At 34.5% G+C, this 17,596-nt stretch overlaps 1 protein-coding gene across 2 annotated transcripts in view; it reads left to right on the forward strand.

The window, feature by feature from the left end:
- Positions 1–17,596, forward strand: part of LOC111508893 (uncharacterized) — a 76,858-nt gene that overhangs the window by 49,562 nt on the left and 9,700 nt on the right. For both annotated transcript variants that reach the window (XM_074183698.1, XM_074183699.1), the window contains exons 4-18: positions 2,855–3,138; positions 3,291–3,495; positions 3,759–3,983; positions 4,059–4,223; positions 6,153–6,307; positions 6,867–7,068; positions 7,124–7,382; positions 8,037–8,569; positions 8,753–8,996; positions 9,052–9,238; positions 9,324–9,712; positions 9,771–10,006; positions 11,676–11,980; positions 14,449–14,585; positions 14,670–14,909. In XM_074183698.1, the coding sequence (XP_074039799.1) occupies positions 2,855–3,138; positions 3,291–3,495; positions 3,759–3,983; positions 4,059–4,223; positions 6,153–6,307; positions 6,867–7,068; positions 7,124–7,382; positions 8,037–8,569; positions 8,753–8,996; positions 9,052–9,238; positions 9,324–9,712; positions 9,771–10,006; positions 11,676–11,980; positions 14,449–14,585; positions 14,670–14,909 (3,766 nt within the window). The remainder of the gene's footprint in view (positions 1–2,854; positions 3,139–3,290; positions 3,496–3,758; positions 3,984–4,058; positions 4,224–6,152; positions 6,308–6,866; positions 7,069–7,123; positions 7,383–8,036; positions 8,570–8,752; positions 8,997–9,051; positions 9,239–9,323; positions 9,713–9,770; positions 10,007–11,675; positions 11,981–14,448; positions 14,586–14,669; positions 14,910–17,596) is intronic.

The following is a 17,596-nucleotide window of genomic DNA, read 5'->3' on the forward strand; positions in this document are numbered from 1 at the left end:
ATACTTTTGAATCTTTCCCCTTTGCGTCTTGTACCAATGGCGTGGAAGGTTAGATTATAAGAATCTGGGATGGAACATTTCGTGAGTTACAAGGGATTGAGGAAGGAACAAAATTTCGTAATATTGGAAGTAATTAACATCATTCATATTCACGGGCCAAATGACACCGAAATATACTTGTTAATATTGATATAATGAGAATGGCAAATTACTAAAAAAATTATTCGAAAGTGTTCTTGGGGAGAGTGATTATCCCATAAAATAAAACCAAACACAACTACTGCAACAACACCAAAAACCACAGACATTACCACAACATACACAACAACAGCCAATTTCTTAAAAACTCAACACCAAAATTGAAATGCCAGAGCCCAAAGAAATGAAAAGAAAACTAAAAGAAAAATCGTATAATTTTAAATGGAAATGAGAATGTGGCATCATGCTCAATCAATCTTGATCGAAATGATTACCACTTCTGAGAAAGAAAGCTGAACAGGCAAAATTTCGTAACAAGTGAAATACTCAGCATCTAGTATACTGGGGAAACTATTGTTCAATTCCGAAAGTACTTGCATCTGACATATATACAATGGTCCTGTTTTCAATAAGGCTTTGAGAACAGGAACTGAACTTTGAATAACGTTTCGTTAACCACGAAATTTTGTACAGAAATTTCAGTACAAAAAAATTATCAAATTTTGAAGTAGAACCCATGTATATTCGCTGAATGGATACTTGGAGATATCCTATGGTTGGAAGTGGTCGCTGCAACAAAGATCTTGGAAGAAGCGGGAGTATTATAATTCTGATAGTTCTGAAATTCCAGTTGGAGTTAACATGTTGAATTCTTTTTTATAAAGATGTAATGTTTCTTGAGAATAAAGCATCACTATCAGTAAAGAGAGTATATTCCATTAAAAATTCATATATTTTTAATTTTTGAGGTATTGACGCAAAATTTATGATATGAAGTGTTATTCTGGTCAAATTTAGTAATTTTCACTTCTCATTTTAAAGTTTATTCTATTCCAGGGTGTGAAAACCCATAAATGCCAGGAGTAACTTGTATACCTTTCCAATATTTTGAAAATATTTATCAAAAGATACGTTTGACACAAACTGTGTGCGAAGAGTGAAGAATGAGCAGTTATCCCGAGAACTTTCTTGCCAGGAACACTTGGTATACGCCCTGAAATTATAAATCCAAGTGAACACTGATCTTTTCTGAGATACTACCCTCGTCCTTGCAATCAACGCATATACTACTGAAGATATCTGCCGCAGTAGCAGACGAAGCTTTTTCTCTCTAATCGTAACACCAACTGCAAAAACCAATGTTCTTATATTGTTCGCTTCCATGGGGAAGCCGTTCAGTGCCATTTCCGATGATCGGAATCCGGCTGGTTTGTTGCTGAGACTTCGAAGTTATCCCAAATTGTCTTTGTCAGAAGCGTACTTTTCAGATAGCTGCATCCAATCGGATCTACCAACATATTGAACAAGCTGTGCTGCAAAAACATCACACTCGTAAGAAGTGTCTTTGAGTCACTGAATGGAATTAGAGGATTGGCACAAGATGGAGTATATATCACTTCCATTTCTGCCTCAGTCCGAGCGTCTGCTACCACCAAACGTCAGAAGTAAAGTCAAACGTCAGAAGAAAATTTCGATAGAAATCGCTTTTTTGTTAATTATTCAGATCGCAATCTAACTGAAGATGAATATTATGTTCTTTCAAAACAAGGAGATTTTGCTGTGGTTCCTTATTCAGACTTCCTGTCGAAAACAGAAAGCATGATTATATCAATGAGAATGTGTCGTGAACTTTTCTTTGAAGATAGAATGTGATTACAAACAAGAGCCAAAAATTTCACCAAAAGTTAATAATTATGCCAAAAAAAACCTGAAACTCAACAAATTTTCATATATATGACATATGATGAGTGAAAAGTCTATTTGATCGGAATATTGATCTTGGAGCTAACAGATTTGCAATTATCGAATGCTTTCCAAGGCAAGTGAGCTAATCGAGCGATCAGATGTGTGTTAAACGAACACACCTATCATACCACTGTTGATGATATAGACGATGATAAAGATATGATATTTTCCTTACATATTGTTGTAAATCATGTCATAAAGAAAATAACGCCAGCCGCCACTGGTAGCCATTAATCCATTGTAACGTAGCTAAGAGAGCGCGAATCTATGATGTTCGCTGCCGCTCTAGATGTAGCGAGAAAAATGCTAACGATTTCGATGGAATTCCAGGGAATTTTCTACCGTATTCGATTACGATATACAAACGCTAGCCACTAACATATCGACACAGTCAAGTAGAAATTACAGTGAGGTATGCGAAGTGATCTAGTGAGGCGATAGACATATTTGAAGTTTTAGTTGAAGTGTGTTGTATTTGAAGTGATATAAAGTTAAGTTGAGTTTTCGGTGTAGTCAATTATTGGTAAACCCACGGGGGAAAACGTAACAATATCTTAGACCGAATTTTTGTAACATATTACATAAAAAATTAATCAACTGCATAATAAATGTTTATAAAATGACATTGAAAACTTTTATGTTATGTTTCAATATTTTATTAATGTATTCAAGAAACACTTTGCTGTGAGATTTTCACTCTAAACAGTTTTACAAAAACGCAATACGTGTTTCGCTACACAATAGTTTCTTCAGGCGTGTCTTTGCCCCTGAAGAAGCTATTGTATAGCAAAACACGTGTTGGGTTTTTGTAAAACTGTTTAGTGAAAATCTCATAATAAAGAGTTTCTTGAATACGTTATGGATTTTCATCAAGTATCGGCCGATTCTATCACATATTTTATTAATGTAGGTGTTCCTCACAGTCAAAACAGATGTACCAGAAGATCAACTCGATCGACTTTTTTTCATTCTACGAAAGCGAGCAAGTCATACCATTCCTGCTCCTGGCAAGCGTTTTTACATTTGCTCCCTGAGCCGAAGGGTTGTGGTCTATAAGGGTCAGTTGACTTCCGATCAGCTATGGACCTTTTTCCCAGATCTGATGGATCCCATGTACGACACATATTTGGCCTTAGTCCACACAAGATTTTCGACCAATACGTTTCCTAGCTGGGAAAGAGCACATCCTTTAAGGTAAGCAATTTTTTAAATTATTCGTTGCCAGGAAAACTGTCTTAGCGAGTACTACAAGGGACGGATTTAGAGTCATATTCACAAAATGATTTATAATTATTCTTGATTCTTCTTCATTAGAACTAAATGATTAGTTTTTTCACCTATTGCAGAATGCTTGCTCACAATGGTGAAATTAACACCTTGAGAGGAAACGTGAACTATATGAAAGCCCGGGAAGGCGTTATGAAAAATGAAGAGTTCGGTGAGAAATTGAAGACTTTGTATCCTGTAGTAGAACCAAATTTGTCTGATTCTGGTTCTGCAGACTGTGTCCTAGAATTTTTAGTTCATGCTGGTAATAGAAAGTTACCAGAGGTAAGTCATCATATTATAAAAGGTGTTCTTTTAAAAAATGCTTTTGAACTTCGTTCTTATAGGTTTTTTTTTCATTTTAGTATCAGTTTAATTTGATAATTTCAAAAACAATTAGGATAGACGATTTTTTCATGAAAATCTAGTTTGCAGTGAAATATATTGATGTTTTGTTGATAAATTTCGTATATTTTTTTACTACAAACATTTTTGGTATTTTGAAATCAATTGAGTTTGCTGTAAAGTCAACATATTATTTTTCTTAGGCTGTGATGACTATGGTTCCAGAAGCCTGGCAAAATGATCCCACAATGTCAGAAGAAAAGCGAGACTATTACCACTGGACAGATTGTACCATGGAACCATGGGATGGTCCCGCATTGATTTCTTTCACTGATGGCAGACTGATTGGGGCAATTTTGGACCGTAATGGACTTAGACCATCCAGATTTTATATTACCAAAGATAATATGATGATTATGGCTAGTGAGGTTAGAATTGTTTCAAACGTGAATTTTATATTCATTTTCTAGTCCATAATTTTTTAAATATTTGTTTGATTGTAGGTGGGTGTATATGATATCGATCCTTCAGAAGTCGTTTTTAAGAGTCGTTTGAAACCAGGTAGGATGTTATTAGTAGACACCCAAGAGAAAACCGTTATCCAGGATATTACTCTGAAACAAGAAATTGCCAGATCGAGACCGCACAGTGAATGGCTTAAAGAACAGGTAAAAACATGAAACCTCGACTGTACACAGTATCTCAAAAATATTTTCCTGATTATAAGTTCAGACTTTCTGGCCTACTCTATGTTGAGTTTTGTTCTCTACTGTAATGTTAATCATTGATTTCGAAATCTAATTCTTTTCAATTTTCTCAATGAAAATGAAGTCAGATAATTTTTTGAAATTTTCTGGGAACAAACCTATAAACATTTCAGCAAGATGTCCCGGCGACGTCGCATTGACTTACTTTTGTCCTACTTGTGCAAAATAATTTTTGATGTGTTTACAACAAGTTTTTTGCAATATCACTGACCCAAATTTATTGAGGCTCTAGATTGTTGTTGCCGCTAGATTTTTGCGACATCGCTATCACAATCTTTTGTGATGTCGCCAGCTCTAAATGCTTTATTGGACTCTACATCTTACCATCCAAGTTGGTGTCAACATTTTCTTATGGCGAGATGATAAACATGAAAACGAACACATCATACCTGATGCTATTATTCATAAACAAACTTATTCATGCACTTCTACAAATACTGAAATCCTAAGAGATAATCAAATAAATTTCGGTATGAATTTCATCATGAAACATTGTCAACCACCTTCAAACAAAAATTTCGGTATATTGCGCTATATTGTTATCACAGCAAGTAAGTAGGTTATCTGCAATGAAAATATTACATTAATCATAACCTGTCTAAAACCCAACTGAAACCTTCAAAAAGTATATGGGCAAAATTTAACACTCTCACAAGCCTAATAAAGCAGATAGGTACATCTTTAAAGAAACTAAATTTTCAAGTTCAAAAAAACTTCGTTTTTATGGCAGACACATCTACACATGAGTACACAAAATGATTGATGAATATGTAAAATATGAAAGTTGTTCAATGCCTCCAAGATAGCTTGAAGAGTCTATTGGTATCACAATTGTTACGTCTCATCATTAAGTCCAAGACACATCAGATGTAACAGGGATATTGCAGTGTTACATCTCAGCAGTTTATCTAGTATAAATTGGCCCGATATGATAGAGTGACATCACATTGTTACCTAAAGTGATATTGCGAAAATATGAGAAAAAGGCCATGAGAATAATAGCCAAAGCAGGTTACAAAGATCACTGTCGTCCTCTTTTTATTCAACTTGAAATTATGACATTTCCAACATTATATATCTATAAAGTTTTACTAGAGATTCATGAAAACGTTAATAAATTTGACAGACATTGTGATATTCATGCATATGGAACGAGATCCGCAAGTTTATTGGACCTGCCCAGACAAATTAACAATTAGTAAAAGAAATTTACTAAACGTACATTTGTATTATCATCTCCACTACTATTGAAAAATTTCTTCTACAATACTGTTTTATACCATTGAGGAATATTATATTGACAAGGCAGGGTCTTTAACTTATGAAATACCTCATCGAATCCTTGGTTTATTGATTTTGTATTTATAGTTGTATTTGATCTAGAATCTTTACTTTCATATATATTTTTTAAATAGACGATTTTATCCTTGTAACTCCAAACAAGGACTTCTGCATTCGTGACTTGCCGTAAATGTACTATACTCTATTCAAGAATTTTTTTTGATTATTGTGTACTATTGGGTAAATGCAAATATGTTTTGACAGTTATATATCAGAAACAGGAATATTTTACATATTTAAGTTAATATATTATTTGTTTTACATGAAAATTGGATGAACATCAGATGGTGAGTTCTAATGTAAATTATTGTGAGTGGTTTTAGTTTGAATTAAATGGTTTGTTGTTGTCTTAGCTGATTTTTCAGTAGATAGAGATTTTTTAATTTCTGTTTTTTTTATTAATACAGCTTTTTAGGTAATGTGCTAATACAGTTTTATTTTGATATCCTTTGAATAACTTATTCTTTAACATATTTTATTTTTCTTAAGATAACCCTGGAAGAACTCAGGAAAGCTCATAGTGATGCTGGACGAGTAGCCAAGCCCAAATATGAAACAAGCGGTTTGGGGGACAAAAGATTACCGCTTTATGGATATTCCACTGAGACAATTTACATGCTACTTTTGCCAATGATCAACAATAAGTAAGCTCCAGTCAATGATACAGTTTTGATTAGATAAGAGGTGCCAGTGAATAGTTGAAATGCACAATCATTGTGAAACTATTTCAAAGTTATTATTCGGGTTTGGTCTACAGGTTTTTATGGCTAAGGTTTCATCTATAACGGCGGTTGACATCAAAGTTGATGAGATAATGGACGAAGCATTATTGTTGTTCTTACAACACATACAACTTCTACTGCCTCGCAGGTGTAGACGAAACGTCAGTCACAAAAACTTGCAGACCACAAACCCGAAAAATAGTTTTGAGACAGTTATCTCCAGCTGTGACAGTTTACTTTCTTTGATCGATCATTATAATAAAAAAAATCCATTGATTAGGAATTCTGAAATGCAATTTCACTAGACAGGAATTCAAATAAAGACTGAATTGAGTTTGTCACGCTTGTCAGAAGCACTGGATAGAACAGTGTATACTTTTTAATAGTGAAATTTTTGAGTCTTGAAGAGTTGATTGGTAACAAATTCAGTAATTCCATCATATAATTCTGATAATTTTATTAATATTTTCTCTTTTATTAGAAAAGAGGCCTTGGGCAGTATGGGAAATGACGTCCCACTTGCATGCTTATCCAATTTTGCGCCCATTCTTTACGAATATTTCAAACAACTATTTGCACAAGTTACAAATCCTCCTATAGATCCTTTCCGTGAAAAGGTCGTAATATCTCTCCAATGTCCTATTGGTCCCGAGGACAACATTTTGGAGCCCAGTGCTAAACAAGTAAGCGAATAAGCAATATAATATCTTTGTTGTCTCAACTCTGACTTTTCTGTAGGTACATAGATTGTGGTTGAAAACTCCTGTTATTTCAATCACTGACTTGGAAATTATGAAGCAAACCACCCATCGAAATTGGACTTCTCATGTGATTGATATAACTTTTCCAGCTTCGGAAGGGATTTCAGGTTTCTTGAAGAAATTGCAGAGTATATGTGAAGAAGCTGAAGATGCATCTAGGAAACATCAGATCATAATTCTTTCTGATAGACTTGCGGGAAAAGATAGAGTGCCTATTAGCAGCTTATTAGCTTTGGGTATGTAAAAATTTTATAGGATTTATTTCATTTCGAAAAGAAAAAATTTAAAATGAAAAAACAGTTTAGTTCAGCATCTGACTGATAACGTGCAAAAAAATTTGTATATAACAACTCTAACTTGCTAGCAAGCAAGTAGTACTGCAGCCAAGGTAGGGGGAAATTATCGGAGTGTTAAACACCAACATCAATAATATATAAAAAATTAAGAGAAGTAATAGTGAAAAGAGAAAAAGGAGAAGAAAGAAAAAAATTTCAAATGAAGTTAACTTCACGATATTTCATACTCACAATCTGGACGTGAAGTAGCTTGGTTTAAAATCTTTTTCTTTTTTCACCACTATTTTTCTATATTTTTATTTTTTCCATATTATTGATATTTTACTTATTGTTAATATCATTTTTAACGTAATATTTTTAACATTTTCGATATTTCTTTCTTTACAAAATAACCTTATACTTTTACATTTCAAATTCACTATTCATTTCTTTTAATATTTCTTTCATCATTTTCTTTTTTTTTTTTCTAACTTATCCAAATTTTTCATATGGTTATATTTTCGATATTTTATTCATTTATCTTCTCTTATACTCCAAATGTGTTTAAGACAGTGGAAGTCCGGACCTCCAACATTGACTTAATTGTTTTTTTAGGAGCAACCCATCATCATCTTATCGAATCACGATTAAGAATGAAAATTGCTCTAGTAGTAGAAACAGCTGAAGCCCGAGAAGTCCATCATATTTGCGTTTTGCTTGGCTATGGAGCTGACGCAATTTGCCCCTATCTTGCTCTGGAACTTGCCTCTAGCCTCCGTGACCAAGGGATTTTGGATACCTCACTGACAGATGAAGCTATTTTTCAAAACTATTCCCAAGCAATGTCAACTGGCATCAGCAAAGTTATGGCCAAGATGGGCATTTCTACTTTGCACTCATACAAAGGCGCACAAATATTTGAAGCTGTAGGTTTGGCTGAAGACGTCATAGAAAAAGCCTTCAAAGGCACCCCTTCGAGACTTGGTGGCGTTAACTTAGAAATGTTAGCTGTAGAGGCTTTTGAAAGACACCAGAATGCGTACAAGCTAAGTCCGGATGCTCTTATTTTGCGAGATGCTGGAATTTACCATTGGAGAGCAGGCGGAGAAAAACATTTGAATGAACCAACTAGTATTGCAGCATTACAGGTATACACATTGAATAATTTCATAAACTTAAACACCTGACGTTTTTCGATGTTTTTGTTCATTAAACATTTTTCTCAATATTTACTGGTCAAATATATAAGGTCAACTGAAAATAAGTACTGAATATATTTTATTGTTATTGTCAATTTGAAAAAAACTACTTTGATTTTTATTACCTTAAAGGAATCGGCAATAAACAAAAATAAAACTGCCTACGAAAAATTCAGGGAATCCACTATGGAGTCGGTAAGGAACTGCATGCTGCGTGGAAGATTTGAATTGAGAACATATGATCAACCCTTGCCCTTGGATGAAATTGAACCAGCTTCAGAAATTGTTAAAAGATTTGCCACTGGTGCAATGAGTTTTGGTTCTATTAGTTTGGAAGCACATCAAACCCTTGCCATAGCCATGAACAGAGTAGGAGGTAAGCTGTTCACTTCTTCATTGTGTCAGTGCATACTGATGGACAATTTTTCCAGGAAAAAGCAACACTGGAGAAGGTGGTGAAAACCCTGAGCGATATTTGGATAATCAAAAACGATCAGCCATTAAACAAGTTGCTTCAGGACGATTTGGAGTTACATCATCATATTTAGCACATGCAGATGATTTGCAAATCAAGATGGCACAAGGTGCTAAGCCTGGTGAAGGTGGAGAACTACCAGGGTAGATATTAGAATTAATTTTTTATTGATTTGAATAAAATCGATTATTGATATAATACTTACACCTTACCTACGATTATTTTCAGATACAAAGTGTCCACTGAAATAGCCAGAACTAGACACTCTGTAGCAGGCGTAGGTTTGATTTCACCTCCACCTCATCACGACATCTACTCCATTGAAGACTTAGCCGAGTTGATATATGACTTGAAATGTGCGAATCCCTTAGCTAAAATATCTGTGAAACTAGTTTCGGAAGTGGGAGTAGGAGTGGTAGCATCAGGTGTTGCTAAGGGTAAGGCCGAACATATTGTTGTTTCAGGACATGATGGTGGTACTGGGGCCAGCTCCTGGACTGGAATCAAGAGTGCTGGTTTGCCTTGGGAGTTAGGTATTGCTGAAACTCACCAAGTGTTAGTCTTGAATAACTTGAGGTCGAGAATTGTTTTGCAGGCCGACGGAAATATAAGAACAGGTGAGATAATGTGATTTGATGATAATGAATAGTTCACTCAACAAAACCATTTGTGTAGGTTTTGATGTAGTTGTTGCTGCACTACTTGGAGCAGATGAAATAGGTTTCAGCACAGCACCATTAATAGTCATGGGTTGTACGATGATGCGCAAATGTCATTTGAACACTTGTCCTGTAGGAATTGCTACTCAGGACCCAGTACTCAGGGAAAAGTTCACGGGTCAACCGGAGCATGTTATCAACTATATGTTTATGCTCGCCGAGGAGGTTAGAGAGCACATGTCAAAACTTGGGGTAAGTTGAATTTTTATAGATATCATACTTGCATAATTTCCTATTTTATATGTTTCCAATTATTTATTGAAGAACCAGAATAATGTAGTCTGGAAAGGTCAATGCAATATCATCAGCACTAGATAGGCGGTCCTCGATTGAAGACAAATTGTGAAAAACCAAGACGATGAAGTTATCAAAATTACTTCGTAAACGGAAGCGAGACATAAGCTGAACGACTTATGTCTTGGTTTTTCACAATTTTTCTTCGATTGAGAACCACCTAACTGCCATTGACAATGCCATATAGACCTAAACAGTTGCAGTGCTCATCTACTTATTTCTTCATGCCATGTATGTTATAACTGCCTCATCAGTAAAATAACGAATTTTACCTTCAGATTTTAAATAATATAGATCGTTAGGATCTAAAATGGATCCAACACAGAACTTTGAGGCACTTAATATTGAAATATTCCCTCGAGAGAGAGACAGAGAGAGACATTTTAATTTGAAATCCCAATCCCATTAAAACCAACTTTCTTCAATATTCCCGGAAGCATTATGTGGTTGATTTTATCAAATGCTCTGTTTGAATCAAGAAATTCGCATAAATTTGGTATTTTTTTACCTAAACACTAATATGTATATATATACATACAGGCCGTTTTTTTGGCTGTTATCTCGGTAACAGTAAGATCTACAAGGTCTTTAAATTGGACAAAAGTGTCCTATTCGAAGGAACTAGAATAATCTCTTTTCATATCGAGAGTATCACTGGTTGTTTTTGAAATATTCGCGAAAAACTAGAATTGTAGAATTTTGTTTTTTGCCTCTATCGCCTCCATTTCGAATGATATAAAAAGTAAGGCAGAGGAAATTCCAATACCTACTGTTTTTATGTTATGATCTGATATAAACCAATGCGAAGTTTCGTTCTTTAGGAGAGATATATTTTTGGATAAGAAAGATTTTGGCTTTGTATAAAGATGGAGTGAAAAGCCAAAATCTTTCTTTCCCAGATTCCTCTAGTTCTCCAAAATAGTAAACTTTCATCCAATTTATAAATAATCAATTTGATAAATATCAAATAAATATAGGTGTGTACTTTGGGAGAGATGAATGTTTTGAGATTTTATTTTGTTATACCATAACAACATAATACCAACCATACCAACTATACAAATTTGAAACCATGTTGTCGCAGTTCCTTTGCTTCTCTTAGTAGTTTGGTTGTTTGAAATATACATACTATAAGTATTACATTAACTTGAAACTCCTGAAGGTTAGTAGAAGCCAGAAAAACAGATAATTATACCGTTATACCACAACAATATAATATCAAGATGAATTGCCAAAATAGTAGTGTGTTCCATTCTAATCATGATAACAACATAATACCATCCATCCGTCATTATATCAATGTTATTCAACTGTTCTTTATTTCCCTCTCCTTGAACCAGTTTGGTTAGGTACTTTGAAATATGTTATCCATTTATGAAATAATCCATGAAAGAATAGAATATTTTTAAACTTGTTTCAATAAATTTCACACCAAAAAGATGAAGAAATTAAGTAGACACGAGACGAATGAAGATTGTCTTTTTCAAAACTTGAATCAGTGTGTGTTTCCCATATAAATTTCCCTTAAGTTCTAACTTCAAACTGATTTTAAATATCTCTTCATCAGGTACGTACTTTCCAAGAACTAATTGGTAGAACTGATTTACTGAAAGCTGTGGATAACGGTTCTCAAAAGTCCAAGATGCTTAATCTGAATTTAATTCTACAAAACGCACTTCACATGCGACCTGGTGTTAATATTAAAGGTGGCTCTGAAACACAAGACTTTCAATTGGAGCAACGCTTAGATCATCAATTGATTGAGAAAGCGAAGCCAATCATTGATGGTGATGAAAAGTCATTAGATATCGAGATGAAGATTTGTAATGAAGATAGAGCATTTGGATCAACGTTAAGCTACCACATTTCACGGTAAGTTTCACTAAAATGTTAGGTGTATTCACTACTAGATCTTAATCTGTTCTAATATAAAAAATCAAAGTTTAATCTCAATTTTTATCAAAGTCCTCCTCAGATATGATACACTTGTGCCAACGTTTTCTCCAATCTTTGAAGTAGTTCTGATATGCACTTTATGGTATATCCTTGAGCTCTCTCGGTTTTTATCTCTTCAATAGTCACAAAACGCCGTCTTTTCATGAGTCTCCTCAATCTTGGGAACAAGAAAAAGTCGCAGGGGGGCAAGTCTGGTGAATACCGTGGCTGAGGCATGATTATGGTGTTGTTTTTGTCAAAAAAAATATGAACACGTAATGACGGGTGAGCATGTGCATTATCGTGACCCATTAATTGTTTTTCCATAATACCGGACGTTTTCTTCGTATTGCTTCTCGCAAGCGGCGCATAACTTCCAGATAATACTCCTTATTGACCGTGCGACCATGTGGCAAGAACTCTTGATACACTACGTCACAGTAATCGAAGAAAACTGTAAGCAAAACCTTGACCTTCAATCGAACTTGGCGTGCTTTTTTTGGTCTTGTCTCTCTTGGGCTCTTCCATTGGGACGACTGGACTTTGGTTACGATATCATAACCATATACCCATTATGGCATTATTTCTTGCTTCGAACAACTCAAAAACTTTCATTTTAAAAATGTTAGTTTTTTGAATAATCAATTTAACAATTTAATATATTCGAAAGAGTCCATAAGGAGTTATAACCGCGGTTTTCTCTATATCTTCTGGAGCCACAGGAATTTGATGGAAAGCTCTGACTAAGTCAATTTTAGAAAACAATCTTTTATCGGCTTGATAGTGAGTGAAATCTTCAATAGTCACCTATAGTCACCGCAAGGTCTCCAATCGCCATTACCTGTTGCATCATGTAGGAGAATTCTTTCTTGGCTGGTCAGTGCTGCAGTGATAAACGGCCGACCAAAATTTCTTCTGAGATTAAACTGATGGTAAGAAGCTTCTGACCATAGGTAGTGATTTTTGTGCCATTTGCGGCGTATAAGGGTTTTAAATCACTTTGAACATCGTTATTTTCCTTTGGCAAAATAGACACGTCAGAACCAGTGTCAATAAGATACTGAACTTTAGTTAACGAATCCTTGATGAATAGACGACAGTTGTTACTGCCTTCAACGACTTCATTTGTGGATGGTTCATTATACATTGGATTTCAGGAAGGTGTTACTTCGTTCTATAGCGACTCATAAAGTTTTCATAGGTACATTTCCAACTTTTTATTATTATCATCTAGTTTTTCTTTTAGCGTTGAACATAAGATTTCTAAACCATTCACTTTATTAATTACAGTTATTAGCTTTTTCAAGTTCACATATTGAGTTTGCATCACCGTTAAGTTCCAAGTTAATCGTTTTCTGTTTAATTTCTTTAAGAAGATCAGTGAAATCAAAATTGTGGGCATTTACATTTTCTGGAAAGCTTGATGGATGAGGGCTTCTAGTTTTAGTTTCAGGTCAGCTTACGTCCCTCCTGTTTCTTGATTAAAGTGCGTAAAATTTCAGTCAGCTGCTGTTTATTCAAATTCTGGAAGAACATCTTAACCATTTCTTTTTTAAAAAACGGGGTCACCAATTGTAGTATTATTTCTTGCCTCAAACAACTCACCACACCTATGATTCGTCACCAGTTATGACCATTTTAAACAAATCTGGATCGAAGTTGATATCATTCGACAATTCCTAAGCGATGCTCATGCAACAGTTTTTTGGTCAAAATTCAGCAATTTTGGAATGAACTTCGCTGCCACACGCTTCATGCCTAAAATTTACAAAAAAAATGTATGCCGACATCCTCAGCAACTTCTCTAATAGTGATTTGTAGATTTTCCATAACAATTTTCTTCACTTTTTCAAAATTTCCATCGGTTGTTGATGTGCTCAGACGTCCAAGGCGACCGTCGTCATTGATATTTTCTCGATCTTCTGTGACAAGCTTGTACCACTTGTAAACATTTTTCTGATTCAAAGTACAATCGCCGTATGCCACTGTCAAAATTACAAGTGTTTTGAGCACTCAATTCCATTTTTCGTACAAAAATTGAAACAAATTCTTTGATCCAATTATTTTTTTTATAGCAGAAAATCACCGAACATGCAAACGTTTATAACTTTTATGCCTCTCACCAACAAACTAAACATGCTCAACAGCTGAAACTGAACATATGTTCGAGACGATTGTACCAACATGAAAAAAAAATCGCTAATTGAACAGACTCTTATATAATGATATAAAGAATAAGAAAGTGTTATGAATTAGTTCATTTTCTTGTGACAAAATCAACAATTGAATTGAGTTTGTCATCTCAGTTTTTTTAAACGGATGGTTAGGTATTGAGGTTTTTATTTTATTTGCATATTTCAAAAAAATGCTAGAAATCATTTCAAATTGCTGTTCAAAATTTTTAGTAAATACCAAGAAGATGGTCTGCCTGCAGGTAGTCATATAAATATTAAACTAACGGGATCTGCCGGACAGAGCTTTTGCGCCTTTTTAGCAAAGGGTGTTACCGTCACTTTGGAAGGAGATGCCAATGACTATGTCGGTAAGTCCGCGCATCCAATTATTGTTATGTAAAGTAAGTAAATTGGGTATTGGCTTTGGAATTTGAATTTATATTTTGTTTTAGGCAAAGGTTTATCCGGAGGGGTTATTGTAATATATCCACCAAAATCCTCTCCTTTTGAATCTCATCTAAATGTTATAGCTGGCAATGTTTGTCTTTATGGAGCAACTTCTGGAAGAGCTTACATGAGGGGAATTGCGTCAGAACGATTTGCAGTAAGGAATTCTGGAGCTATTGCTGTTGTTGAAGGTGTAGGGGATCATGGTTGTGAATATATGACTGGTGGAGTTGTCCTGATTTTAGGTGAGAAAAAATTTGGTAACATTTATAATATTCCTACTTCTGTATCTGTAGGATTAGGGAGGGTGAGTTGTCCTCCTAGGTCATCGTCCATCCTGTCCTTTCCAGGAAGGTGGACAGGTCACTGGGAGACATCTCCTTTATATCGGCAGGTGTGGGCCAAGACTCACCGAACATACATTCTCTTATTGACGATAACTCCGGGCACTCGCATAGGACATGCCTGACAGTCTCATCTTCCTGTTCACACTTCCTGCATAGAGGTGTGTCCACTAGCCCCATATTATGGAGGTGTTTCCTTAGTTGACAGTGGCCAGTCAGAAATCCTAGTGTTAAGCGTTAATTTTTCCTGGTCATCACCAGATAAAACTTCGGCGCCAGCTTCCCAGGGTCGCCCAAGGTGATCCTGGCAAGATTGCATCCTTTGATTCCATCCCATCTCTTTAGGGATTGAGCATGGGTGTAACATTTGGTGTATGTGTGTGGTTTGAATTTTTTGGCTTTGGGAGAACCAATTAGCCAGACTGTTTTAATAAAAAACTAATTGAAAGTAACATTGACTAGTTCCGCAATTGTCGAAGTCATCAGGCCGTAGGTGCCACTGGGTCCTGAAATTCTTAGTCCAGCCGCTTCCTTGGCTAAAGAGTTGGCAATGCGATTACCTTTACTCCTGTTGTGCCCTTTAACCCACCTCAGGATAATGTTTTTATCTACCGAGGCTTTGGCTAAATCTTGGTGACACTCTAGTACTAGCTCTGAGGTTACACATTGTCTGTTCAAAAGTAATATGGCAGTGCAGATTGTTATGTTTTTGCCAGAAATTCCTTTCCTGGTTATTTCTTTTGTGGCGATTGAGATACCAGCCAGTTCTGTTTGGACCACGCTGGTATTTTTTCCCATTCCCCACTTAATCCTTAGGCTTAGTGATCTGGAGTACACTCCACATCCTGAGCCTTCTTTGGTTTTTGAGCCGTCTGTATATATGCGTATATACTCATATAGTTATAAAAATGTCACAGGAGGTGGAAAGTCAGGATGAAGTACTTTGAAATTTACTACCCTAAAAACTAAAAATACAACATTCAGCTGTTGACCAGGTGGAACTTGATGAATTGGATGGAGAAAAATATAAAGATATTGCAAGATATTAGTGAATGAATGAATCTGTATTGAATAGGAAACTTATCCTAATATACATACAATTGAAAAAAGAAAAAATTAATAACAAAAGAAGCTATCATCAACATGTACATAGGTCCTTAAACATGAATCGATATATAATGATAATATTGGATCAAATATCAGTGATTAGATCTTATATGCATAAGACCTAGTTTTAAATTCATTAATTGCTTTCACATCTTTTATGTGATTAGGTAGTTCATTGTATTATTTCAAACCCTTATAAAATAATGATTTCATTGACTTAGTAAGACTAATTTGTGAATTAAAGACAATCAAATCATTAAAGAATTCTGGCATCAACTTATTCAAATACAATCAAACAATATAACGCTCTGCCCAGTGAATTTAGACACTACTCCATATATAATTTCAAAAAAAGTTGAAAACATACCTGAAGTCTTCTGGATAGATAATATATTCATGTTATGCCTTGCTCATATGGTTTTCCCTTTGTCTCGCTTTTGTGTATGTTTTGCTATATATTTTACCTTATTTAAGTTAAATAGATTTTTAATATTTACTTTGAAATGTATAGCCTTTGTTTTTTTCTCAGTTTCACAAAGATTCATGAACTAATCACTTATCAATGTATACTAGGTAATTATTTTTATATTTCTATATAATACATAATATCCCCTAGGTGTAGTTGTAAAACAGCCTCGGCTGAACTTCGACCTTTCATTGATTTTTGTATCTACTTCTTCTTTATAAACAATATATGTCAATGAATAAAACCCATTTATTATTATTATTATTATTGTTTATTAATCTCTGTGACACTTATAACCATTTTAATGAGTCAAATATGAAAATAATATTTGTATATCAGTTACACCTTAAAATTATAGGCATTCCTGGATTACGCAATTTCTGTAGACTTGAAATTTTGTTAGCATCAAAGGAATATAATATAGTTCCACAGAAATCAAAGCGAGATGGAATAATTGTATTATAAACCGTTAACCTAGAATATAAAGATAGCTCAGATGAGACTCTAGTAAAGAAATATATCTTTTTCGAAATTTTACTGTAATATAATCAAAATGGGCATTGAAAGAAATAGTGTCATCTAGCATGAAACCCAAATACTTAATCCCGTTTACAAATGTGATTTTTTCACCATTTATTGAAAGTATATATTGGTCCACATTAACATATTTTATTTTATGTGGTGTAGATAATAACATTGCTTTAGTTTCATTTATATTAAGTTTAAGTTTATTCAGATAGGAATGAATGTTTGCTAATGAGTTATTCATTTTGTGATAGCGCTATCCAAATTACCTCTTGAAATAGATAACGTTGTATCATCAGCAAACAGGTTACTAAAATCAAGGAATGGAAAAGATGTATGTCATTTACATACAACAAAAACAATAATGGTCCCAAGACACTACCTTGTGTAACGCCAAATGAATTTTCAACAAGTTGAGAAAAACTTTGGGTTGATTTTAGTTATTTGTTTACGATTTCTGAGATAATTTTTGAACCACTCAAGTACAGTT

Source organism: Leptinotarsa decemlineata, unplaced genomic scaffold (assembly GCF_025532065.1).
Source record: "Leptinotarsa decemlineata unplaced genomic scaffold, Ldec_3_MD MMD2_tig00026340_RagTag_RagTag, whole genome shotgun sequence".
Lineage (NCBI taxonomy): Eukaryota > Metazoa > Arthropoda > Insecta > Coleoptera > Chrysomelidae > Leptinotarsa > Leptinotarsa decemlineata.